We start from the raw sequence: 27,080 nt of genomic DNA, 5'->3' as shown, positions 1-27,080 counted from the left end.
GTTGCCAAATAAACTTTTGAGTTTCTAAATATCATGTATAGTGTTGCAGTAAGTATTTTTTTTTTTTTTTGTCACACTAAAGGATACAAGAATGTAAGGACAGCAGGAGTGCATAAACAGAATTGTACGCAGGGGAAAATGATCATTGTGACACAGTGTCCTTGGATGCTTAACACTGCACTGTGTGTATGTGGGCCTCTGATATGGGCAGGTCTGCTAGCTGACTCCAGTGACCTGATGCCAAAATGTGTCCAGCCCATCTTTTTGGAGGAAAGTTAGTGTGGGTGCCATATAGACAAATGGCCACAATCAAGTAAATGGTGTCAGTAATTGAGTTGAAGTAATTGTGCTACGGTGCAGGTGCCTGCTGGATTTGGTGTGGCTGCCAGCGTCCGAGTGGGGAATGCCCTGGGAGCGGGGAATGCCCAGCAAGCGAAGACCATCTCTAAGGTTGCCCTGATATGCACAGGTGAGGCTCCTCTCCTATCTCTCTTCTGGCATCCAAATTCAGATCCGGAGCAGACAGTACCTTGCCCCAGGGCTCTATGAGCAGGTCTGGCTTGCAAGATAAGCCAGAGTTATTTTCAAGACTTTTCAAGACTCATTAGCCTAGAGTGGCACTCGTATAGTATTTCTTTGTGTATTTGAGGTGCCTTGAAACTAAGGAAGGAAGTTACAACACGGGCTACAGTTTAAGTTGGGTTATTTACCACAGGGTCTCTTTGATAGCCCGTTTTGGCAGCTTTTCCCCCTAAATCTGTTTGCTGTAAACATCTCCCTCTGTATTCGCGGGGGTTAGGGGCAGAGCTGGCCTGTGAATGTGGAGAAATTGCAAATAACTATTTCTATGTACTTGCCCAGTCTCTGCTCAACTTTGCACTCTTCGCCACCTGCTTCAGTGATCTGGCGCTTGCCAGCAGCTCTTTAAAAATCCGATGACTGTTTCTAATTCCCCCTTGTACTGCGGAAGGGGAGGGAGGAAACTTTGCTGTTTGTTGTATGTGCCTCGGACCTGCTCCAGGAGAAACCTGCCTCACTGCGCACGCTGCACTCTGGGAGCCGGCAGGGCGGGGAAGACGATGCAGGCTCTTTGGTCGTAGCCAATCGGGGGAGCCGATGCAGGCTCTTTGGTCATAGCCAATCAGAGACCGAGAGCCAGGGCCGGAAGGGGCGTGATGACACCGATTGGCAGACACCCTAGCCAATAAAATGTCAGCACTCCAGGGCTAACTCCGCGACGGAAGAAAGAGGGAGGGATGAAAGGCTTGACAATCGGAGCTTTATGCAAGCCAAAGGCAAGAGGAACAGCATGCTGTCTGACAGCCAGGCCAGGGAAAAGTAAGTTCATTGCTGTGGGCGTGGGTCCGGAGTGGGGGATAGCCATGAAAACAAAACCGCGATTAATCGAAATCGCAAGTGTAGAAACTGCGAATACGGAGGGAGAACTGTACGTGGAAATTCAGTGTGATTCCGCAATGAAACAGAACTTTCCTGAGATAGAAAGGCAAGAAAAACAGCAAAGGTGACCGGTGATGCTCAATTTCTTTATTACATCGATTAAGACTCGACGTGTACATGTTTCAGCTACAGAAGCTCTAATATTGTAACACTTTTTACAGAAGCTCATGCAAACCGCTTTGAATTGACATTAGTAGCGGTAGAGAAGCTCCCAATAAACAATAGCCTGCTTCAGGAGTCTAAAAATAAAGTGATTAAAAATGTACCTACATGCTGGACAAACATGTATGTTGGTTTGATGTAGCTGTTTGTCCAGCATGTAGGTACATTTTTAATCACTTTCCCTCCCTTTTACGAAACCGCGAAAGTGGTTTTTAGTGCAGGCCGGCACGCTGAATGCCCTGCGCTGCTCCTGACACTCATAGAGTTCCTATGATTGGTGTTTTCCCATCCTCCAAGGGGCAGATGCAACAAGAGTAGAACTGAGTTGGAATAATTTTACATCTATTGACTGGCAAACCTTTTAGTAAGTTCTACAATAAGTATGTTAACTCGTACTGTAGACTTGACAGCTGTCCTCCAAATGTTATGAAAGTTGCCCCAGTCAACTTTAAGGCCAAATTGTTCATGTGGATTAATTTCTTATTATCCGTAGAGAAGTTTCCCAAGGAACAGGGTCAAATTGTGATTACACCAATTTAAAAAAACACAAAAGAATCATCCAGCATTGCATCTAATTTTAGACCTATTGCCAGTATTCCTCTGGCTACTAAGATACAGGAAGGTTTGGCAAACGCTGAATTAGTTACATACTTGGATAAGTTTAGCATTTTGCATGAGAATCAATCTGGTTTTCGGTCAGGATTTAGTACCGAAACAATCATGGCCTCTCTGTTTGATTATTTGCATTCATTATTCAGTCAAGGTTCAAGTGCGTTAATTCTGCAGCTAGATCTTAGCAGCGCTTTTGATCTGGTAGATCATACTATTTTGTTGGATTGTTTGGAATCATTGGAGTTGCAGGTAATGTATTGAATTGGTTTTGTGGCTTCCTGGGTAAAAGATCATACCAAGTGTTTAAAGAAGATACCTTGTCTTATCGTTGGGAAAACTCCTGTGGGGTCCCTCAGGGTTCACCTCTGCCCCCCACTTTGTTTAATATTCTTCTTGCTTCTTGGGAAATTTGTTGCAAAGTTTAAAGCTCAAGTTCTACATTTATGCCGATGACATTACTATAGTCATACCGTTTAACTTGTCTCTACAGACAAGTTAACGGTATGACTATAGTAATGTTCATAAATTTCATAAAGTTCATAATTTTTTTTTTTTTAGCGATTTGTTTTAAGTCAGATTGAACTTTGGATAACTGCTTATAAATTGAAATTAAATGCAGAAAAAACTAAATTTTTTTAGCAACTCCTAACGATAAGATTAAAGAAATGACATTACACGGGTGTTGGCGAACCTGGGAGGCGCTTTCTTTTGGTGGCCTTAGGAATCACAAAGAAACTAATTCTTCGCTACTGGATTGGCACCACGCGGCCAACAGTCCAACAGTGGCGGGCCAATATGTCTTTGATGGCTGGTTGGGAGCGACAGCACCGCCGGGGGGTTGTGAGCTGGAAATCTAGGACCTATCTGGATTATTGGAGTTCCTTTTAGTGCTGGTTAGAGATCAGGGGTGCACAAGGGTGGGGGGGAAGGGGTTGGGGGGGAGGGTTTCATTCAAAAATTGGATCTGCATGGGAGATGATATGTTGGGGATTTGTTTATTTTTGTCTGTTCTTTACATGAACCCTTGAATTTTGTACTTGATGTCTTTCTCGTTTGATCACACTTTGTATCTTCTCGTATGCATTGATCCTTCAATAAAAATATTTTAAAAAAAAAAAGAACAATCCATAGAAATATTGGGTGTGAGTCTGGATAAACATTTCGCATTGGAACAACATACGGATTTAGGCCCTGATTCTGTATAGGACGCCCGGGAGAGGTGTCCTATTCAGAATCGGGCCTACACTAAACCCCGATTCTGTAACCGGCGTCCATGTTACAGACGCTGGTTAGAGAATCGGGTTAGATTAGACACGGGTTAGATTAGATCTCTCTGCCGCTATAAGTATAGCGGGCCGCGGCCCCCTGTCCGATTGCAGGCAGGAGGGTGCCCAAAACCTCATGCCGAAAGATGCTCTCTTTCTACCGACCGCCTCCCCCCCCCGACACTACCGACCGCCTCCCCCCGACACTACCGATCTCCCTCCCACCCCGACACTACCGATCTGGCAGGAGGGTGCCCAAACCCTCCTGCCAGAAGATGCCCCTCCCCCCGACAATATCGATCGCTGGCAGGAGGGTGCCCAATCCCTCCTGCCCGAAGACGCACCCTCCCCCCCCGCGCTAACAGCCCTCAAACCTCCACCCCACCAAACTAACCTTTTCTTTTGGCCAGACCAGTCTGGTTACAGAATCGGGGTTTAGTGTAGGCCCGATTCTGAATAGGACACCTCTCCCGGGCGTCCTATACAGAATCAGGGCCTAAATCCGTATGTTGTTCCAATGCGAAATGTTGATCGATATTGTCGGGGGGGGGGGAGGCATCTTCTGGCAGGAGGGTTTGGGCACCCTCCTGCCAGCGATCGGTAGTGTCGGGGGGGGGGGGGGCATTTTCTGGCAGGAGAGTTTGGGCACCCTCCTGCCAGCGATCGGACAGGCGGCTGCGGCCCGCTATACTTATAGCGGCAGAGAGATCCCTTGCCGCAATAAGTATAGCGGCCGCGTCTACTTACAATGTAGACCAGCATTTTGTTGGCCTACATTGTAAGCGTCTCTTCCTCTACTAGGGCCGCCTAAGTTCGCCTAAGGCCCTTAGGCGAGCTTAAGCATCTTGCGGGCCTCCCTAGGCTCCCGGAGGCGCCTTCAATATAGGCGGCCTACCTGGGGAGCATTTTTTAAAAAAACGTGCATCCCGATTGGCTGATTAGACAGCTGTAGGACGCCTACAGCTGCCTAAAATCGGGACGCACTTTGTAGAATCAGGGCCTTATTGTTTAAGAAATGTATCTCTGTGCTTTGGAAGCTTCATACCATTAAGAAATATTTTGACAAAACTTCCTTTCGTTTATTGGTATCTTATTTATATCTTAAGTATTCTCGATTACTGTAATATTAGATCCCTCCATAAAATCCTGTCATTATAAGAAGTTCCCTGAGAGAACCCTCTCATTTCAAGCCGCTAAATTGAATGTATGGCTTGGAAAAATTATGTTAGAGGTCTCTTCCTATCTTGATCTTAGAAAATTGTTAAAGACTCTACTCTTTGATAGGCTGGTATCTTAATGCATTCTGCTGGTATCTTAATGCATTTTTTCAATCAACTTGATGTATTTTATCTGTTCTATGTATTACTTCTTTCCCTGCCATGCCGGTATTTTCTGCATTATATTTTAAATGCTTTCTGTCTTTATCTGTTTTCAAGTCCATTATTTTAATTTGTATTTTATCTGTATCCCATGTATTAGCTCACCTTGTTGTGAACCGCCTAGAACTTTTTCAGTATGACGGTATATAAGGATAAAATTATTATTATTATATGTTTTTTTGTCCCCCTATTCTTTACCTTTGTGATTGGGTCAGTCTTATTTCTAATTTAATTACATTTACAAGAGTCCTTCTTTTGCTAAAATTAATTAAACATACTAATATTTGAAGTAGTTTCTTGTGTTGCACTTGCTGGCTTCAGTCAGATTTGCGAGGTCTTGTATAAGTATCTTTTAAAGGGTTAAAATGAAAGACTTGTGTTCATTGTTTTGCAGTGTGCCCTGCGATTCTGATTGGCAGTTTACTGGCAGCCCTGAAAGATGTAGTGGCATACATTTTCACCAATGACAAGTAGGTAATCGGAAGATAGAAAAGGATGACGCACTTTAAAGTTCCCATGTTTATTTTATAGTTCAATTCAAATGTGCTTGTATTGTTTTTAAAATCCTATATGGTATCTTTACTCCTCTCCTTTTATCTTGGAACATTTACAGATTTTCCTTTGCAAGAGGTAATCAACAATTTAAATGATCTCTTCCTTCTAAGAAAGGGATAAAAGGAGTCAAGATTTTCACTCAATCTTTGATTTTTAAACTTTTTCAACGTTGGAATGATCTCCCACTCCTTTTAAGGAGTTCCGGTTCACGTCAACTTTTTCGTAAATCTTTAAAAACTATTTTATTTGCTAAAACACTTTGTAAATTAATCTCCCAAAATTTAGTCTCATTCCTCATGGTTTTTTATTTGTTAACTATTGTAAACCAAGTCGAGCTTTCTTGGGACTGATTTCTAGGTATATAAAGCCAAGCCTTAGATTAGATTCGATTTCTTGTCCTGCAGCAAGAGGCAGACCATTGAACTGTTGTTACTTGTAGTAATATGTGGGAAGTAAATACCTTACATACTCAAATATAAACTTCAGAGTATAAACCCTCCCCACCCCACCAGGTTTATACTCAAGTATCCAGTTCACATCCAGGTTCATCTGTAGGACCAGATCCACTGCCAGATGTAATGTAGCTGCACTTGGGAGTTCTTCCTTATGTCGCTGCTGTTGCTGCCTCAAACAATTAGAGCAAGGAAAAATAAATGGTCCCAACCTATATCTCGGCTCCTGCTTCTTGGGTACATCCTCTGCTTCTTCCTCAACCCTGTCCCCCTTCCCTCTGACCATGTAATGCACTGGGCTGGTGCAGGGCCTTCAGCATCTGCACATTCTCAAGGCCCGCATCGGCCCAGGGCATAACATTATCAGTGGCTGCTAGAGCAGCAGGTAACGGGGAAAAATTAGTTATTGAGGGGGAGGGGTGTTGAGGAAGAAATGTCAGTCATTGAGAGGAGTGGCGAGAGCACAGACTCGCATATAAACAAAGATCCCCATTTGTGATATTAGATTACTGCAATATCATATACAGTAAAACCTTGGTTTGCGAGCATAATTCGTTCCAGAAGTATGCTTGTAATCCAAAGCACTCGTATATCAAAGCAAATTTCCCCATAGGAAATAATGGAAACTCAGAAGATTCGTTCCACAACCCAAAAACTTTAATACAAAATACTATACGTACTCGCTCATTTAGAACAGTCACTACAATTTTGCAGCGACAGAGAGAGAAGAACCATCGGTTCAGTTGTGATGATGCGACGCGTGTATACTGTATGTACTCGTATTGCAAGACTTCGCTCGTTTAGAACAAGTCACTACACTCTTGCAGTGTCAGAGAGAGAAGAACCATCGGCTTAGTTGTGATGTGTGTATACTGTATGTACTTGTATTGCAAGACCTTGCTTGTATATCAAGTTAAAATTTAATCAAATGTTTTGCTTGTCTTGCAAAACACTTGCAAACCAAGTTACTTGCAATCCAAGGTTTTACTGTATTTGGGATCCTTTAAGAAAACTATCAAACGATACTGCCATCTGTCTCATTTATGGTCTCAAGAAGTTGGATCATGTAAGCCCGTATTACAGAAAACTACACTGGCTGCCGATGGAGGCAAGGGTCATCTTCAAATTTCCCTGCCTCTGCTTCAAAACCATAACAGGTTCATCCCCAATCTACCTGTCTCACCATTTTGAATTTCCAGGCACCCACTTGCACACGTAATGCATATCTTTTCGCCTTCCTCTCCCTGAAGGGCTGTACCTACAAAGAGATTCCTTGACAGATCACTCTCATTCCAAGCAGGCAAATGGAATAAATGTCTAACCATCCTCATTTCAAATTCACCCTCCTACCATACCTTCAGGAAATCAATTAAAACCTATCTCTTTGATAAATTTCTCTGACTCCTTCCTGCCTTGTTGTATCTCTGAAATTCTTCTGGATATACCTGACTACTCTCGGCTTGGTAATGTAATTTGATAGTCTTTTCTGTAACATCGCTGTCTGTGTACAATCTCTTCCTCTGTAAACCGCTCTGAATTGCTTGTGGTATTGTGGTATACAAAAATAAAAGTTTTATTATTATCTATTGACCGTCAATCTGCCTTTACAGTTGAATATATAGTAAGTGATGCTGGGTGATGGAGGATGAGGGACTTAAGCATTTGATCTTAATAGGCAAGATATGGTCTCTTTGGTGCTTCCTCTGTGCTAGAAGTTAAAAGGTGAAATAGACCCTTGGTATTTCACAAAAGAATCGACAAGAATCGACAAAAGAATCAGGGCCGAGTGAGTTTCCCTTTGGAATCATTGAGCACTGAGGACCTTTCAGCCAGTGATGTAGCGACGGTGAGAGGCGCCCAGGGCGGTGGCATCCCTCCTCCCGCTCTCATCTCCGCCTCCCCCCCACCCTTCCCCTGTACCTCTAGTTGTTCACCGCTGTGAGCAACAAGAACTTTAACGTTCTCCTTGCTACCCTGGCGTCTCTCCCGTTTACATCACTTCCTGAGCGTGGCACCCGGAAGAGACGTCGGCGGGAGAGACGACACGGTCGTGAGGAGCACATTAAAGTTGTTGCTCACGGTAGTGAACAAGTAGAGATGCAAGGGAAGGGAGGAAAGGAGTGGGAAGAGGCAGGGCGGAGAGGAGGAGGGGTGCCAGTGCCGCCATCAATATGACCCCCCTCCTTACTATGCCACTGCTTTCAGCCACTATGGCGCCAATTGACATATGCATCTAGCCCTGTATCCCGTTTTTTCAACAGTGACCAATTCTAAATAATAACATTCCATGTTACTGATCCCAGGGCAAATAGTGGCTTCCCCCATGTGTTTCTCAATAACAGGCTATGGACTTTTCCTCCAGGAACTTGTCCAAACCTTTTTTTTTATTTTTTATTTTTATCTCAAAACGGGGAGTGACCCCATATGTTGGGGGCATTATACAGGGAGAGTGTGGCGCAATTGTTAAAGCTACAGCCTCAGCGCCCTGGGGTTGTGGGTTCAAACCCACGCTGCTCCTTGTGACTCTTAGCAAGTCACTTAATCCCCCCCCATTGCCCCAGGTATATTAGATAGATTGTGAGCCTGCCGGGACAGACAAGGAAAAATGCTTGAGCACCTGAATAAATTCACGTAAACTGTTCTGAGCTCTCCTGGGAGAACGGTATAAAAAATTAAATAAATAAAAAGTTGCCAAAACACAAGGAGTACCAATATTCCGTGCTACCGATTCAGGGCTTCCCCCATGTCTTTCTCAATAACAGACTATGGACTTTTCTTCCAGGAACTTGTCCTAACCTTTCTTAAAAGCAGCTGCATTAACCGCTCTTACCACAACCTCTGGCAATGCATTCCAGAGCTTAACTATTCTCGGAGTGAAAAAAATTCCCTCCTTATTTTGTACCTGGTCAATGAGGTGTTAAGTGACTGAGCAGAAATGCTTCTATTGAAGTGAGCCCTATCATAATGTGTTTTGCCTCTCCCACCACTTTCCATCCCTTTTATTTTCAATCTCGATGTCTTGTTTCCAGTATGTCAGTCTGTTATGCTCCCTTTTTTATTATTTTCTTTCCTTTATTTTAATTTTTAGATACGTTTTTATTTTTCTGTTTTATTTTAAACATTTTTAGACTCATTCCATTGTAAACCGTTTAGGTACCTGTTTGATAAACGGTATATCAAAGAATAAAGAAACTTGGAAACTCTGTAAGGAGTGATTATTGATTTAGCCCTTTGATTATACATGTCCAGGGTGGGGAAATACTTTTAATTTAATTTATTGTTGATTGTAATTTTTGTGTGGATAAGAGGGGGGTGGGGGAAGAGATAGGTATTTGTTATGCAATATAATTTGATTGAATTTAAAGTGCTGTTTAAAGTGTCAAATGTTTGTATAATATGTTGCACTTATTGTTAGCATTTAAGATGAATAAAGATTTTTTTAAAAAAATGACACTTGGAAACTAGAGCTGCAGTGGGAATTGAACTCGCAACCTTAGGGTTATGAGGCAGCTGCTTTAACCAGTAGGCCACGCCTCCTCTCTAATATGCTTAACCTAAATTAACTGTAGTATGATGTTAATAATGTTATAATTCCTATTTCTGAGCGATTCTTCTCTTCTAACAGAGAGATCGTGACACTGGTTGGGCAGCTCATGCTGATCTTTGCTCCATTTCATCTGTTTGATGCTACTGGTGTAAGTATTTTGGGCGCTTATTTCAGTGTTTATCTTGAAGGTACTCCTGGCACCTTCAATTAAGTCAGGGGGTAAATATTCAGCGGGCGGCAGTCAGCATTTTTTTTTTTTTGGGGGGGGGGGGTTGCTGCTGGCTTTATACCCAGATATTCAATATCAAGGTCATGTCATGACACCAGCATTGCTTATCCAGACAGTTGGATTAAACATAGCTGGTAAAGAGCAATATATCAGCACTTAACCAGTTAAAATGAATCGTATAGAGATAAAATTGACTTTTCTGTGGTCCTATGTATGCTGTTATCTTAACCAGTTATTGCCCACAAAGTGGCCGGTTTCAGCTTAGGTGCTATTTTCAGTGGCACTATCCAGTTAAGTGCTGCTGAATATTTACAATGCACTGAATAGTAATCGGGTACTTTCCCTATCTGTCCTTCGATCTGTGGTTCCTGGGGCAATGGCAAATTAAGTGATTTTCCCTGGGGTCTCAAGGGGCATTTTTGGGATCAAACTCGTAAGCTCAGGGTGCTGAGACAGCAGCTCTAACCACTAGGCCACACTCCCTGGTTAGCCCTAGAGAAATGATTTAAAAGGCCTGGAGCCTCTCATTTCAGGTATCAATACCTGGGTCTTTGTTCCCAGGTCATCTTGTTAATCATTCACAAAACCGAACAGAATTCTCCAAGGGGCTGAAGGGGAGAGGACTGGAAAGTTATAACTGATTAAGTTGGTTTGGTGATATTTTTGACAGGTCTGCTTTTTTTTATGATCTATTTGTATTATGTTTTATCCCAGGACAAGCAGGCAGATATTCTTGACTGATGGGTGACGGCACCGACGGAGCCCCGGTACGGACAATTTTAGAGTAATTGCACTCTAAGAACTTTAGAAAGTTCTAGCTAGGCCGCACCGCGCGTGCGCGAGTGCCTTCCCGCCCGACAGAGGCGCGCGGTCCCCAGTTTTCTTAATTCCGCGGAGCTAAGAAGACGCGTGTTTCCAACGGCTGTTGGAAGTTTTTTCTCTTTTCACTTGCCTTCCCGCTCGCGCGTATTTTTCTCTTCATAATTTATTTCTTTCCTTTTTATTTACCGTTTGTGTAAAAAAAAAAAAAAAAATCGTTTTATTTTTCATTTTTTTGTCAATCTGCCCGGCAGGGCCTGTTGGCACCATCGAAGCCTCGGGCTTCGATTTTGCTACAGCAGTTTTTCCCTTCATGCCCCCGTCACCGGGTTTCTAAAAGTGTCAGCGGTGTGCACGCCCTATCTCCCTCTCCGACCCGCACAAGTGGTGCCTCCAGTGTCTGGGTCCGGACCATAGGGCTGAAACCTGCACCCGCTGTAGTTCTTTACAAAAAAGAACTTTAAAAAATCGTCAAATTCAGCAGCGGATCCTTTTCGGTACCGCTATGGAAGTTGCACCGGTATCGACGTCGACGACTTCCTCCAAATCGACTCCGACTGCCTCGGCACCGCAAGATACATCGCTGGTGTCGACTCCTGTAGGTATGCCGGCTAAGAAGCCTTCCCCTACTGTTCTAGGCCCGCCAGTCGAGCATGCAGTGAGCCAAGTCCTGCAGACTGAGCGCCGGCCCCGTAAGCGCTCCGCTCCCATTGAAGTCACTGCCTCGTCATCGGCATCGACTTCACCCGAGCGTCGAGCGGCACCGAAGGTACCGAGCAAGAAAAAACCGGTACCGGTGCCATCGGGACCAACGTTGGATGAGCGCATTGCCTCTATCCTCCAGGTCCAGCTTAAGGAGCAACTCCAACACTTGCTCACGGCTCTGTTGACTCCGAACCTTCCAGTGTCGGTACCGACTGAGCCTTCGGTGCCGTCTGTCGATCAGCCTCTTTTGTTGACATCGACTGTTTCGGCACCGCACAAATCTTTATCCATGCCTGTTCTGTCAGCAGAACCAAAGCGGCATGCTACCCCTACGGTTTCTGACCCGGTACCGTTCTCTGAACCCCGTACCGTACTACATTCCCCAGGTACCGTCTCCACCCGGTCAGGTAAATCGGTACGCAAGACTAAGCATACTGAAACATCTACTCCACTTTCCCAGGGCCGTTTCCAATCGGTACGGGACCCTGACTTGTGGGACGACTCAGATGATCCCCTCGGTACCGAGGAAGATTACACATCTGATGAGGATGAACCATCGGTGCAGAATACTGCTGCTAAGCCAGAGCACTCCTCCTTCACCAAATTTTTAAAGGAGATGTCAGACACCCTTTCTATTCCTTTGGAGTTTGACTCTAAAAAATCCAAGGCATTTCTGGATGCTTTGGATTTTGACCAACCTCCTAAAGAGTTTTTAAAGTTACCCCTCCATGACATCTTGAGGGAAACTTTTTATAAGAATCTGGAAACTCCTTTGACGATTCCAGGAGCCCCAAGAAAAACTGGAATCTCTGTATAAAGTGATTCCAATCCCAGGATTTGACAAACACCAACTTCCCCATGAATCTCTGTTGGTAGAGTCAACCCTAAAGAAATCTGCAGGAGCCTCTGTCCCTCCTGGCAGAGAAGGAAAGGCCATGGATAAATTTGGAAAGCGCCTTTACCAAAATGCCATGCTGGCCAACCGTTCAGGTAATTACGCATTCCACTTCTCTTTTTACCTGAAGCATCTCATTCAACAGGTGACCTCTTTTCAAAAGTATATTCCGGACCGTAAACTTCCTGCTTTTCAGCAATGTACCTCTAGTCTTTTGCAACTCAGGAAGTTTATGGTCCGTTCAATTTATGATACTTTTGAACTGACATCACGAGCTACTGCTATCTCTGTAGCAATGAGAAGGTTGGCATGGCTACGGGTCTCAGACCTGGATGTAAACCATCAGGACCGGCTTGCCAATGCGCCTTGCCTAGGGGATGAGCTGTTTGGGGAGTCCATGGATACCACCACGCAAAAGCTCTCCGCCCATGAAACTAGGTGGGACACCTTGTTGAAAAACAAGAAGAAACCTCCTCCTCCTCGTCCATTCAGGCAACAATCTTCATATCAAAGGAGGTTTTCTGCTCGACCGGCTCAGCCTCATCCCCCTCAACCTCACAGACAGCGTCAACAGCAGCAACAGGCCCGTCAGCAACAACAGCCTACTGTAAAGCCGGCTACTCAACCTAAGCCGACACAGCCCTTTTGACTCTCTTCTCCAGGACATTGCCAGTCTTCCTCCCTCGTGTCCTCTACCTCAGCCCATAGGAGGTCGACTACAGGTTTTTCTGTCTCGCTGGGAAGCAATCACCTTCGACCAGTGGGTACTTGCTATCATCGCTCACGGCTACTCCCTAAACTTTCAGACTCCTCCACCGTTAAGTCTGCCAAAAGAGTCTGCTTCCAACAAGGCTCAGTCCCTCCTCCTCGCTCAGGAGGTTCAATCCCTCCTTCTTCTCAATGCCATCGAACCAGTTCCTCTAGACCAGCAAGGCCTGGGATTTTATTCCCGGTACTTTCTTGTACCCAAAAAGACCGGAGATCTCAGACCAATATTAGATCTCAACAAATGTCTGGTCAAGGAGAAGTTCAAGATGTTATCTCTTGCCACCCTATACCCTCTTCTCTCTCAGGAAGACTGGCTATGTTCCCTCGATCTCAAGGAGGCGTATACTCACATTCCAATTCATCTGATGTCCAGACAATATCTTCGCTTTCTTGTCAACCAACATCATTACCAATACAAGGTGCTACCCTTCGGCCTAGCCTCCTCTCCCAGGGTATTCACCAAATGTCTGATTGTGGTCGCAGCTTATCTCCGCTCCCACAACTTTCAAGTCTTCCCTTATCTGGACGACTGGCTCATCAAGGCTCCTTCTCCTCAGTCCGTTCACATAGCCACCAATCAGACCATTTACTTCCTTCGACTGTTGGGGTTCGAAATCAATCTACCCAAGTCGCACCTCATTCCAACTCAGCGACTTCAATTCATTGGAGCCATTCTGGATACTATTCGGATGAGGGCGTTTCTTCCTCCAAACTGCCTTCACACCATCCTTCATCTCTGTCAGCAGGTGTTCCAGCAAACTTCCATCTCTGCAAATCACATGATGGTGCTCTTGGGATACATGGCCTCCACAGTACATGTCACACCCTTCGCACGTCTCCACCTGCGTACTCCTCAATGGACCTTAGCGACCCAGTGGTCCCAAGCGACGAATCCTTGTTCACAACTCATATCTGTGACCTCGTCTCTTCGACAGTCGCTTCTTTGGTGGTTGACATCCTCAAATCTATCCAGAGGTCTGCTGTTCCATCTACCTCCTCATCAACTGGTCATCACCACGGATTCCTCCCCCTATGCATGGGGAGCTCACTTGAACGAGTTCCAAACTCAGGGGTTTTGGACCACCCAGGAAAAGAAACACCACATCAATTTCCTGGAACTCAGAGCGATGTTTTACGCCCTCAAAGCTTTTCAACATCTTCTTTTTCCTCAGGTTCTTCTCATTTGCACAGACAACCAAGTTGCAATGTACTACATCAACAAACAAGGAGGGACGTCCCTTGTGTCAGGAAGCTCAAAGGATTTGGACCTGGGCGACTACTCGTCACCTATTCCTGAAAGCAGTCTACATCCAAGGGAAACAGAATTGCTTAGCAGACAATCTCAGCAGAATTCTTCAACCTCACGAATGGACTCTCGACCCCTCGACTCTCCAGTCCATTTTCTCTCAATGGGGCACACCTCAAGTGGATCTTTTTGAAGCTCCCCACAACCATCAACTGCCCCTGTTTTGCTCCAGACTTTACTCTCCTCACCGTCTGGAACCCGATGCATTTCTCCTGGATTGGACCAATCTCTTCCTTTATGCATTCCCTCCTCTTCCGCTCATGCTGCGCACTTTATTCAAGCTCAAGAGGGAACAAGCCACCATGATTCTCATCGCTCCACGGTGGCCCAGACAGCATTGGTTTTCCCTTCTGCTTCAACTCAGTTCCAGGGAACCCATACCTCTTCCTCTGTTTCCTTCACTACTTACACAGCATCAGCAAATGCTTCTTCATCCCAACTTACAGTCTCTGCACCTGACAGCTTGGTATCTCTCGGGCTGACTTCAGCTCATGCTCTCCTTTCTCAGCCTGTCCGTTCTATTATTGATGCCTCCAGGAAACCGCCTACTCTTCAATGTTACCAACAAAAGTGGTCTCGGTTTTCTTCCTGGTGCCTGTTACATCACCATAATCCAACCTTCTGATGACAACCCCAGACTATAAGACGTTCAGAAAAGAAATAAAAACCACACTTTTCAAGAAATTCCTAAAACAGCAATAACAACACGACCTCTAAAAGCCCTTAAGATCTACATCTAACCTATCTAGCTATTCATTATAATTCATGTAATTATGTAATTCTGTAATTATGTAACTCTGTAATTCTATAATTCTCTAACTCTGTAATTCTGTAATTCTGTAATTCATTGTAATCCTGTCCTTAAACTAACCTTTTGTAATCCGCCTTGAACCGCAAGGTAATGGCGGAATAGAAATCCCGAATGTAATGTAATGTTATCCCAGGACAAGCAGGCAGCATATTCTTGACTGATGGGTGACGGCACCGACGGAGCCCCGGTACGGACAATTTTAGAGTGATTGCACTCTAAGAACTTTAGAAAGTTCTAGCTAGGCCGCACCGCGCGTGCGCGAGTGCCTTCCCGCCCGACAGAGGCGCGCGGTCCCCAGTTTTCTTAATTCCGCGGAGCTAAGAAGACGCGTGTTTCCAACGGCTGTTGGAAGTTTTTTCCTTAACTGTTCACTTGCCTTCCCGCTCGCGCGTATTTTTCTCTTCATTTTCTTTCTTTCTTGTTCTTTTACCGTTTGTAAAAAAAAAAAAAAAAAAATTGTTTTATTTTTTTCACTTTTTATTGACTACCCCGGCGGGGCCTGTTGGCACCATCGAAGCCTCCGGCTTCGATTTTGCTACAGCGGTTTTTCCCTTCATGCCCCCGTCACCGGGTTTCAAAAAGTGTCAGCGGTGTGCGCGCCCTATATCTCTCTCCGACCCGCACAAGTGGTGCCTTCAGTGTCTGGGTCCGGACCATAGGGCTGACACCTGCACCCGCTGTAGTTCTTTACAAAAAAGAACTTTAAAAAACCGACAAATTCAACAACGAATTCTGTTCGGCACCGACATGGAAGTTGCACCAGTATCGACATCGGCAACTTCCTCCAAATCGACACCGACTGTCTCGGCACCGACAGATACATCGCCGACGTCGGTCCCTGTAGGTAAGCCGGCTAAGAAGCCTTCCCCTACTGTCCTAGGGCCACCAGTCGAGCATGCAGTGAGCCAAGTCCTGCAGACTGAGCGCCGGCCCCGTAAACGCTCCGCTCCCATTGAAGTCACTGCCTCGTCATCGGCATCGACTTCACCCGAGCGTCGAGCGGCACCGAAGGTACCGAGCAAGAAAAGACCGGTACCGGTGCAATCGGGACCTACGTTGGATGAGCGCATTGCCTCTATCCTCCAGGTCCAGCTTAAACAGCAACTACAACATTTGCTCCCGGCTCTGTTGACACCGAATCCTCCAGTGTCGGTACCCAGTGAGCCTTCGGTGCCGACCGTCGATCAACCCCTTTTATTGACATCGACTTTGTCGGCACCGCACAAATCCATGTCCATGCCTATTCTTTCAGCGGAGCCGAAACGACATTCTGCTCCGGACACTTCTGAACCGGTACCGTTCTCTGAGCCCCGTACCGTTCTACACTCTCCTGGTACCGTCTCCAACCGTTCGGGGAAATCGGTACGCAAGACTAAACATGTTGGCACCTCGACTCCACTTTCTCAGGGCCGTCTCCAATCGGTACGGGACCCTGACTTGTGGGATGACTCGGATGATCACCTCGGTACCGAGGAAGATTATTCATCTGAAGAGGAGGATGTATCGGTGCAAGACCCTGCTACTAAGCCAGAGCACTCCTCATTTACCAAATTTTTAAGGGAAATGTCAGACACCCTTTCAATTCCTTTGGAGTCTGATTCTAAAAAGTCCAAGGCATTCTTAGATGCCTTGGACTTTGATCATCCTCCTAAGGAGTTCTTAAAGTTGCCCCTCCATGATATCTTGAGGGAAACTTTCTATAAGAACTTGGAAACTCCCTTAACCATCCCGGGAGCCCCAAGAAAATTGGAATCTCTTTATAAAGTCATTCCAATTCCAGGGTTTGATAAGCAACAACTTCCCCATGAATCCTTGTTGGTGGAATCAACCCTGAAGAAGTCTGTAGGTGCCAGTGTTTACGCCTCTGTTCCTCCTGGCAGAGAAGGAAAGGCCATGGATAAATTTGGAAAGCGCCTTTACCAAAACGCCATGCTGGCCAACCGTTCAGGTAATTACGCATTCCACTTCTCGTTTTACCTGAAGCATCTCATTCAACAGGTGACCTCTTTTCAAAAGTACATTCCGGACCGTAAACTTCCTGCTTTCCAGCAATGTACTTCTAGTCTTTTGCAACTAAGGAAGTTTATGGTCCGTTCCATTTATGATACTTTTGAACTGACGTCACGGGCCACTGCTATTTCTGTAGCAATGAGAAGGTTGGCATGGCTACGGGTCTCGGAACTGGATGTAAACCATCAAGACCGACTAGCCAATGCGCCTTGTCTTGGGGATGAGCTGTTTGGGGAGTCCATGGATACCGCCACACAAAAGCTCTCCGCGCATGAGACTAGGTGGGACTCCTTGTTGAAAAACAAGAAGAAGCCTCCTCCTCCTCGTCCATTCAGGCAACAGCCTTCTTATCAAAGAAGGTTTTCTGCTCGCCCAGCTCAGACTCATCCTCCTCAACCTCGCAGGCAGCGTCAACAGCAGCAACAGGCTCGTCAACAACAACAGCCTGCTGTAAAACCGGCTGTTCAACCTAAGTCTACACAGCCCTTTTGACTCTCTTCTCGAGAACATTGCCAGTCTTCCTCCCTCATGCCTTCAAACTCAGCCCATAGGAGGTCGACTCCAGGTTTTTCTGTCTCGATGGGAAGCAATTACCTCCGACCAGTGGGTACTTGCTATCATCGCTCACGGATATGCCCTGAACTTTCAGACTCCTCCACCGTTAAGTCTACCAAAAGAGTCTGCTTCCAACAAGGCTCAGTCCCTCCTTCTGGGTCAGGAGGTTCAATCCCTCCTCCTTCTCAATGCCATCGAACCAGTTCCTCTAGACCAGCAAGGCCTGGGATTTTATTCCCGGTACTTTCTTGTCCCCAAAAAAACCGGAGATCTCAGACCAATATTAGATCTCAGAGACCTCAACAAATGTCTGGTCAAGGAGAAGTTCAAGATGTTATCTCTTGCCACCCTATACCCTCTTCTCTCTCAGGAAGACTGGCTATGTTCCCTCGATCTCAAGGAGGCGTATACTCACATTCCAATTCATCTGATGTCCAGACAATACCTTCGCTTTCTTGTCAACCAACATCATTACCAATACAAGGTGCTACCCTTCGGCTTAGCCTCCTCTCCCAGGGTATTCACCAAATGTCTGATTGTGGTCGCAGCTTATCTCCGCTCCCACAATTTTCAAGTCTTCCCTTATCTGGACGACTGGCTCATCAAGGCTCCTTCTCCTCAGTCCGTTCACATAGCCACCAATCAGACCATTTCCTTCCTTCAACTGTTGGGGTTCGAGATCAATCTACCCAAGTCACACCTCATTCCAACTCAGCGACTTCAATTCATTGGAGCCATTCTGGATACTGTTCAAATGAGGGCGTTTCTTCCTCCAAACCGCCTTCACACCATCCTTCATCTCTGTCAGCAGGTTTTCCAGAGAACTTCCATCTCAGCAAATCAAATGATGGTACTTTTGGGGCACATGGCATCCACAGTGCATGTCACCCCCTTTGCACGTCTCCACCTGCGCACTCCTCAATGGACCCTAGCGACTCAGTGGTCACAAGCGACGGATCCTTGTTCACAACACATATCTGTGACCTCGTCTCTTCGACAGTCGCTTCTTTGGTGGTTGAACTCATCAAATCTATCCAGAGGTCTACTGTTCCATCTACCTCCTCATCAACTAGTCATCACCACAGATTCCTCCCCCTATGCATGGGGAGCTCACTTGAACGAGTTCCAAACTCAGGGGTTTTGGACCACCCAGGAAAAGAAGCACCACATCAATTTCCTGGAACTCAGAGCGATATTTTACGCCCTCAAAGCTTTCCAACATCTCCTCTTTCCTCAGGTTCTTCTCATTTGCACAGACAACCAAGTTGCAATGTATTACCTCAACAAACAAGGAGGGACGGGATCCCGTCCTTTATGTCAGGAAGCTCAAAGGATTTGGACATGGGCGACTGCTCGTCACCTATTCCTGAAAGCAGTCTACATACAAGGGGAACAGAATTGCTTAGCAGACAATCTCAGCAGAATTCTTCAACCTCACGAATGGACTCTCGACCCCTCGACTCTCCAGTCCATTTTCTCCCAATGGGGCACTCCTCAGGTGGATCTCTTTGCAGCTCCCCACAACCATCAGCTGCCCCGGTTTTGCTCCAGACTTTACTCTCCTCACCGTCTGGAACCCGATGCATTTCTTCTGGATTGGACCAATCTCTTCCTTTATGCATTCCCTCCTCTTCCGCTCATGCTGCGCACCTTATTCAAGCTCAAGAGGGAACAAGCCACCATGATCCTCATCGCTCCACGGTGGCCCAGACAGCATTGGTTTTCCCTTCTACTTCAACTCAGTTCCAGGGAACCCATATCTCTTCCTCTGTTTCCTTCACTACTTACACAGAATCAGCAAACGCTTCTTCATCCCAACTTACAGTCTCTGCACCTGACAGCTTGGTATCTCTCGGGCTGACTGCACCTCATGCTCTCCTTTCTCAGCCTGTCCGTTCTATTATTGATGCCTCCAGGAAACCGTCTACTCTTCAGTGTTACCAGCAGAAGTGGTCTCGGTTTTCTTCCTGGTGCCTGTTACATCACCATAATCCCATATCTACAGCAGTGGGATTGGTATTGGACTATCTTTTGTCCTTATCTGACTCTGGTCTTAAATCCTCTTCGATAAGGGTCCACCTTAGTGCCATTGCAGCTTTTCATGAGCCGATCCATGGAAAACCCCTCTCAGCTCATCCCTTAGTTTCAAGGTTCATGAAAGGCCTTTTCAATGTAAAACCACCTCTTAAGGCCCCTCCTGTTGTATGGGATCTTAATGTGGTTCTTTCTGCGTTAATGAAGCCTCCTTTCGAGCCTTTGGCCACAACGCATTTTAAATTTCTAACTTGGAAAGTGGTCTTTCTGATAGCTCTCACTTCTGCCAGGAGGGTCAGTGAGCTCCATGCACTGGTGGCTGATCCACCTTTCACTGTTTTTCACCATGATAAGGTTGTCCTTCGTACACATCCTAAATTCCTTCCTAAGGTTGTGTCTGAGTTTCACCTTAATCAATCCATCGTTCTACCTGTTTTTTTCCCAAAGCCTCATTCTAATCCAGGTGAACAGGCTTTGCATTCCTTGGATTGTAAACGTGCTCTGGCTTACTATCTTGATCGCACCAAACCTCACAGATCATCTCCTCAATTGTTTTTGTCCTTTGATCCTAACAAGCTGGGTCATCCTGTATCTAAACGCACTCTGTCCAATTGGCTTGCTGCTTGCGTTTCTTTTTGTTATGCTCAGTCGGGCCTGACACTGGAGGGTTCTGTCACGGGCCACAAAATTAGAGCTATGGCAGCATCTGTAGCTTTCCTCCGTTCCACTCCTATTGAGGAAATCTGCAAGGCTGCTACTTGGTCCTCAGTTCATACTTTTACATCTCATTATTGTCTGGATTCATTCTCCAGACGGGATGGACACTTCGGCCAATCTGTTTTGCAAAATTTATTTTCATAATGGCCAACCTTCCCTCCATCCCTCTTTTTGTTAGCTTGGAGGTCACCCATCAGTCAAGAATATGCTGCCTGCTTGTCCTGGGATAAAGCACAGTTACTTACCGTAACAGGTGTTATCCAGGGACAGCAGGCAGATATTCTTGCGTCCCTCCCACCTCCCCGGGTTGGCTTCTTAGCTGGCTTATCCTAACTGGGGACCGCGCGCCTCTGTCGGGCGGGAAGGCACTCGCGCACGCGCGGTGCGGCCTAGCTAGAACTTTCTAAAGTTCTTAGAGTGCAATCACTCTAAAATTGTCCGTACCGGGGCTCCGTCGGTGCCGTCACCCATCAGTCAAGAATATCTGCCTGCTGTCCCTGGATAACACCTGTTACGGTAAGTAACTGTGCTTAATGTAATAATCCCATGTCTACAGCAGTGGGACTGGTGTTGGACTATCTGTTGTCCTTATCTGACTCTGGTCTTAAATCCTCTTCGATAAGGGTCCACCTTAGTGCCATTGCAGCTTTTCATGAGCCGATTCATGGAAAACCCCTCTCAGCTCATCCCTTAGTTTCAAGGTTCATGAAGGGCCTTTTCAATGTGAAGCCACCTCTTAAGGCCCCTCCTGTTGTATGGGATCTTAATGTGGTTCTTTCTGCGTTAATGAAGCCTCCTTTCGAGCCGTTGGCCACAACACATTTTAAATTTCTAACTTGGAAAGTGGTCTTTCTAATAGCTCTCACTTCTGCCAGGAGGGTCAGTGAGCTCCATGCACTGGTGGCGGATCCACCTTTCACTGTTTTTCACCATGATAAGGTCGTCCTCCGTACACATCCAAAGTTCCTTCCTAAGGTTGTGTCTGAATTTCATCTTAACCAATCCATCGTTCTACCTGTTTTTTTCCCAAAGCCTCATTCTAATTCAGGTGAACAGGCTTTGCATACCTTGGATTGTAAACATGCTCTGGCTTACTATCTTGATCGCATCAAACCTCACAGATCATCTCCTCAACTGTTTTTGTCCTTTGATCCTAACAAGTTGGGTCATCCTGTATCTAAACGCACTCTGTCCAATTGGCTTGCTGCTTGCGTTTCTTTCTGTTATGCTCAGTCGGGCCTGACACTGGAAGGTTCTGTCACGGGCCACAAGATTAGAGCTATGGCAGCGTCTGTAGCTTTCCTCCGTTCCACTCCTATTGAGGAAATCTGCAAGGCTGCTACTTGGTCCTCAGTTCATACTTTTACATCTCACTATTGTCTGGATGCATTCTCCAGACGGGATGGACACTTCGGCCAATCTGTTTTACAAAATTTATTCTCCTAATGGCCAACCTTCCCTCCATCCCTCTTTTTGTTAGCTTGGAGGTCACCCATCAGTCAAGAATATGCTGCCTGCTTGTCCTGGGATAAAGCACAGTTACTTACCGTAACAGGTGTTATCCAGGGACAGCAGGCAGATATTCTTGCGTCCCTCCCACCTCCCCGGGTTGGCTTCTTAGCTGGCTTATCCTAACTGGGGACCGCGCGCCTCTGTCGGGCGGGAAGGCACTCGCGCACGCGCGGTGCGGCCTAGCTAGAACTTTCTAAAGTTCTTAGAATGCAATCACTCTAAAATTGTCCGTACCGGGGCTCCGTCGGTGCCGTCACCCATCAGTCAAGAATATCTGCCTGCTGTCCCTGGATAACACCTGTTACGGTAAGTAACTGTGCTTTCTGTCTCCCTTACTGCATGTGCTATGGGAGTGGTGAGAATCGGTTATGATATATTAATAATCTAAGTCAAATGAATTTTATTACCACAGAGTATATGTTAAATTGTCTTTATCTTATTGGCTGGATCACTAGGCTGCTTGAAAAATTCTCTTGCAGCCTCCCTTAATTTTTCTATTTATTTTTGTTTGAAGTGTGTGGGTGGAGGCGTGCTGAGAGGAGCAGGAAAACAGAAGATTGGAGCCATCATAAATGCTTGTGGATATTATATTATTGGTCTTCCCATTGGGATTTCACTGATGTTTGTGGTAAAGCTCGGAGTAAAAGGTAGGAATTTCTAAACTGGATCTGGCTCACTAGATATATCGATAACGGAGTGTGCTGTGAGTGACACAACTTCGCCTCAATTTCTTCCTCATTTTTGCTGCTGGTCACAGAATATTAATCTTTTCACACTGCCTTGCAGTGGCAGCTTCTGCTTTGATTGACAGTTGAAATAGTTTGCATCACTGTCATGTTGATGCTGTCCAAAGTGAATCGGACTTTTCCAATTCAAATACACTTGAGATGAAGAGCATCCATGTTATAATTGCAAATATTAAAGCATTTTCCCTGTGAAGTTGTGTGGTGTGCCCACTAGTTTTACAGCAAAGTACCTTATACTTTGGAGTTAAATTTTGTCAGAATTTGCTGTATAATATTCCAGGAGGCAGCATGATGCAAAGCTTTCTGGTGTCTGTTCACAGGTCTCTGGGTAGGACTGATCATCTGTGTCTTCTTGCAAGCTGCCTTCTATGTAATGTTTCTGCTAAGCATGAACTGGAAGAAGGCTTCAGAGGAGGTAAATTCACTTTGCTCTTTTGGCTCTTTCCCTATGAGCACAATTCTTCCTTATTCTATAACCTGGTGCCTAAATGTACATGATTGTGCACATAATGTATGCAATACTACCACTTGCACAGGCAAGTGTATGCTTGTGTGCATAAGTGCTAGCTGAACGCTCATTGATGCACACAATTTGCTTAGCGTGCAGATTTAAGGGGATATTTCTCAGGTGAGAGAAACAGATGAGACAAACATTTTAGACCCTTACTGGGTGAGGAGTGTAAGTGTGATGTTGGTCTAGGCCAGGGAGTGGTGGATAGTGGAGGATAGGCATGCCGGTCATCGGGGTAGGGGAGTTGAGAGATAGCAATGTCGTTGGGGGGGGGGGGGGGGAAATAGCAGTGCTGGTCATTGGGGGAGGGTGGAGGATAGCAGTGCTGGACATTGAGGGCAGGAAGAGGAGTGGAAGGTAATGGCCATTGGATGGGGAGGGGAGAAAAAAGCACTAACATTGGAAGGTGGCTCGAATATAAATAGAGACCCCTCATAGTGTCTGGTGAATGACATATTCTCTGACATATTCTCTGTGATGGGACCTCAATGGTGGAATGCCCTGCCACAATATATTAGAATTGAAAAAGACGTCACTATATTCAAAAAACTTTTAAAATCTTATCTATTTAAAGATGCTTTTAATATTTAAATTTTTAGTGAGATTTTAAATCATGCTGTGGCTTAACTACCCCTTACCCTCTTGTTTTTCCTTTTTTTCTACCATAAATTGAATATTGTAACTTTTACTCTTTCCCTCCCGACTCATGTTTGTATTCTATGAAAGTATATTGTTAAAATGTTTGTTTATTTTTATTATACTCTATTTTGATTTTGTACATCGCTTAGTAATGCTAATAAGCGATTCATCAAATATATTAATAAACTTGAAACTTAAACTTGAAACTTTACTGCTGCTCTGAATGTAGTTTCTTTTGGCTGTGGATAATGGTTTTGTTTTTTTAATTTTAGGCTCAGATTCGGGCAGGGTCAAAAGTGATCCCTGAAGTTTTTCACTCAGGTACGTGATAACAGCAGTGTATCGCAAACTCTGTCCCACAGCACACTAGTGTGCTGCGGCGAGATTCCCTGTGTGCCGCAAGACACCGACAAGGAGGAGTGGCACCGGCTGACTGCCTATAGGATGCGCCTTTCGCGGTGAGAGACTGTCCTGTGGGCAGTCAGCCAGTTCCTCTTCTCGCCTGCGCCTCTCTTTTCCAGAACCCTCCCCACTGGTGGCTCAGGACCCCGTCTGGAGGGCCTCTGCGCATGCATGGACATCAGCCTGATGACATCATGCATGCTTGTGACATTGTCGCATTGACGTCCGCAGATTTCCAGATGCTCTCCAGCTGTGGCTCCGAGTATAGCATGCAGTGGCTCAAGAGAGTTTGAGAGACACTGTGATAGTGTGCTAGCTATTTTTTTTTTTTTGCATTTGATATGGACATTCCCATGCTTTGGTGGTGGTTGGATCACTCTCGCAAAACATGAAAAGCAGGATCAATATTTTGTGGAACTGCTCATGCCCTAGATCTGTTCTGTCTCTAGTCCAATAACTCTTTCGCCTCATAAGCTCCATTTGTATAAGGATAACTTTCAGGTGCAGTATAAAAGTTAGCCAAAGAGTCTCATGTATTCATATGTTGCTTCTTTTACCACATAGTTGAGTCTAGTGCGTTTATATTTCAACTATTTTAGATAACAGAATTTGAGTTAAATAGTTCCCGGCTTCGGATGACAGACAGAATGTGTGATCTCTGTCTCATGGTTGGACAGCTGAGAATGAATTAAGAGTATACAGAGTGTTAAAAAAATTATTGAAAACTTCTTTGTAGAGGCATTTTAAGAATTTATGTTATATTTAGTGAAAGTGAACAAGCAGTGATTTTAATGTTTTATCATCTTGTTTTGTATTGATTTTGTTTTATCTCTTTGTTTTATAATTTTGATGTATTTTTGTAATCCACTTAATTATAAGCGGACTACAAATTTTTAAAATAATACCGGTAAGTCTTTGGATACATTTTTTGCTGGTCCCATAATGGCATATCGCAACTTTTTCTCTATAAATGCTTCACTGTGATGTAACAATACAATAATAATATTTCTTTAACAGTATATTCTGCAGTGGAACAGGAATTGAACTTTACCCTTGGAGAAAGTCACACAGACCAAATGGCCCTACAGGACTCCTTTTCTCCTTGCACAATTCCAACAGTTGGACAAATGTTACCGCTCAGTCAACTCATCTTCCGCCGGGTTCTCGCTCTGGTGGCTGCTTTTATTACCCTGTTGACAGGACTTTTGATAAAGTTTATGACTGGCAACGGGTAGCTGGAACTATGATTTGAAAGTCGATCAAAGGAAAAATAAGACACAGGGTGGCATTTGTGCCACTGAGGAGACGAAAACATTGCTTGGACACAGAAAGAACAGATGCTAAACTTCAGCAAGCTGGGATGGACTCTTCAGCTGGTGTCCATGACGCCCTGTACAGTATGTGAGCTCTGGTGATGCAATCCTGCACAGAAACCACTAGGAGAGTCATGTGGAAGAGCTGGGCTTTTTTTTTTTTTTTTTTTAACTTTTTGCAAACTTGTTTTATTTCATGTTCTTCAGTATGTACTGTATGAAAAACGAAATATGCTGATTGTCTTTGCTCATGCAATATTCCGCTACTCTATTTCTCAGGTTTAATTGCAAAATAAATAGGGCTGCACACTAATCGCAGCCAAAAATGTAATAATTAATCATGCAGCCCACCAGTGTACATGGTTGATGTGGCATCCCTTCTCTTGGACCAAGCACTGCTTTTCTCTTCCCTCCCCCCCCCCCAACCTCCCCTCGAACATGGCCTGTCATTGACTATCCAGGAATAACTCCAACAGTGGCTAAAAAAAAACAACCATTCACTGCTGCTGGCTGAATATTGACACCTGACTGTTATACTTTTTTCCTATTCTATATTCTGAGTATAATCTTTATTAAATAATGCCACCAAGTAATTGAGAGGATACAGTATGGAACAGTTCACTGTGAATCTGGTGCCACAGCTGCTTTCAGTCTCAAGTTCATTCTCATCATTACCCTTCCAGCAGCAGATTAGTAGAATTTAAAAGTAAAGGGGGAGGGTGGATTTGGGATGTAATTTAATACGATATGTTATAATATGTTGTATAATATAGTATATTCTATTTTATTTGAGAATGTTGAAGGGTGGGTGGATGAGGATTTTACACTATTAGATTTTATGTGTTAGATATTATAGTGCTATATGGAAATTACTTATGATATATTTTTGTGCACTTATTGTTTGATTTGAAAATGAATAAAGATTTTTAAAATAAAATAAAAAAAATACATGGCGAGCTAACAGGCACAAATTCATAAAAAAAAAAAATAAAGTAAAGGTGCATGCTCAATAAATGTCTATTTTCATAACAAGTTTATGATTATATAGCTGATCTTATGGTTGTTAAATGCTATGTCTTTGTGTCCTATTCAATATTGTATTTCTCCCCTTCTACCTTCTTAGTCAGTCTATAATGTCTAAATGTATATTTATACCATCAGCTAATGACTTGTTTGTATATCCCTCCATTTTTATAAATTTTGTTTACTGTAAGCCACTTAGAAATCTGATAAGCAGGATAACAAATTTTAATAAAACTTGGAAACTGGCAAGATAGAACAAACTGTGACATATCCTGGGGAAGGCCACCTCTTATAAACACCACAAGCCAGGAACAGAAGCCAACTCTTTTTTTTTTTTTTTCCTTTGGTTCATATACGTCCAGGGTGGGGTGGGGGTGGGATTATTTTATGATTTCTTTTACTTATGAATAAATATAGGATACAAGGGAGAGGGATGATTTGATATACGGCGGTCAGGCTGATTTTGGGGTTGAAGAAGTTCGATCATGTAATTCCTTCCTACCGAATCCTGCATTGGCTGCCAATGGAGGCACGTGTGAAGTTTAAGTTTGGATGTTTGTACTATTTGGTCTAGCCCCCAAATATATAACTGACCTTTTCTGGAAAAGCGGAGACTCAGAGGAGACATGATAGAGACCTACAAGATCATGAAGGG

The 27,080-nt window shown here is 44.7% G+C and overlaps 1 protein-coding gene across 2 annotated transcripts in view; it reads left to right on the top strand.

Moving 5' to 3' along the window:
- Nucleotides 1-26,735, top strand: part of LOC117349427 (multidrug and toxin extrusion protein 2-like) — a 50,897-nt gene extending 24,162 nt beyond the window's left edge. The window contains exons 11-17 of one of the 2 annotated variants that reach the window (XM_033922890.1): nucleotides 361-469; nucleotides 5,271-5,346; nucleotides 9,509-9,578; nucleotides 22,306-22,438; nucleotides 22,858-22,952; nucleotides 23,960-24,008; nucleotides 25,107-26,735. In XM_033922890.1, coding sequence (XP_033778781.1) covers nucleotides 361-469; nucleotides 5,271-5,346; nucleotides 9,509-9,578; nucleotides 22,306-22,438; nucleotides 22,858-22,952; nucleotides 23,960-24,008; nucleotides 25,107-25,324 — 750 coding nt within the window. In that variant the 3' untranslated portion in view covers nucleotides 25,325-26,735. The remainder of the gene's footprint in view (nucleotides 1-360; nucleotides 470-5,270; nucleotides 5,347-9,508; nucleotides 9,579-22,305; nucleotides 22,439-22,857; nucleotides 22,953-23,959; nucleotides 24,009-25,106) is intronic. The other variant, XM_033922889.1, reaches the window with a different exon arrangement.
- The last annotated feature ends 345 nt before the right edge of the window (nucleotides 26,736-27,080 follow it).

The sequence above is a fragment of the Geotrypetes seraphini genome, chromosome 15 (assembly GCF_902459505.1).
Source record: "Geotrypetes seraphini chromosome 15, aGeoSer1.1, whole genome shotgun sequence".
NCBI classification, from domain to species: domain Eukaryota; kingdom Metazoa; phylum Chordata; class Amphibia; order Gymnophiona; family Dermophiidae; genus Geotrypetes; species Geotrypetes seraphini.
The sequence above is the reverse complement of the archived record's forward strand: the minus strand, read 5'-3'. Positions and strand labels throughout refer to the sequence as shown.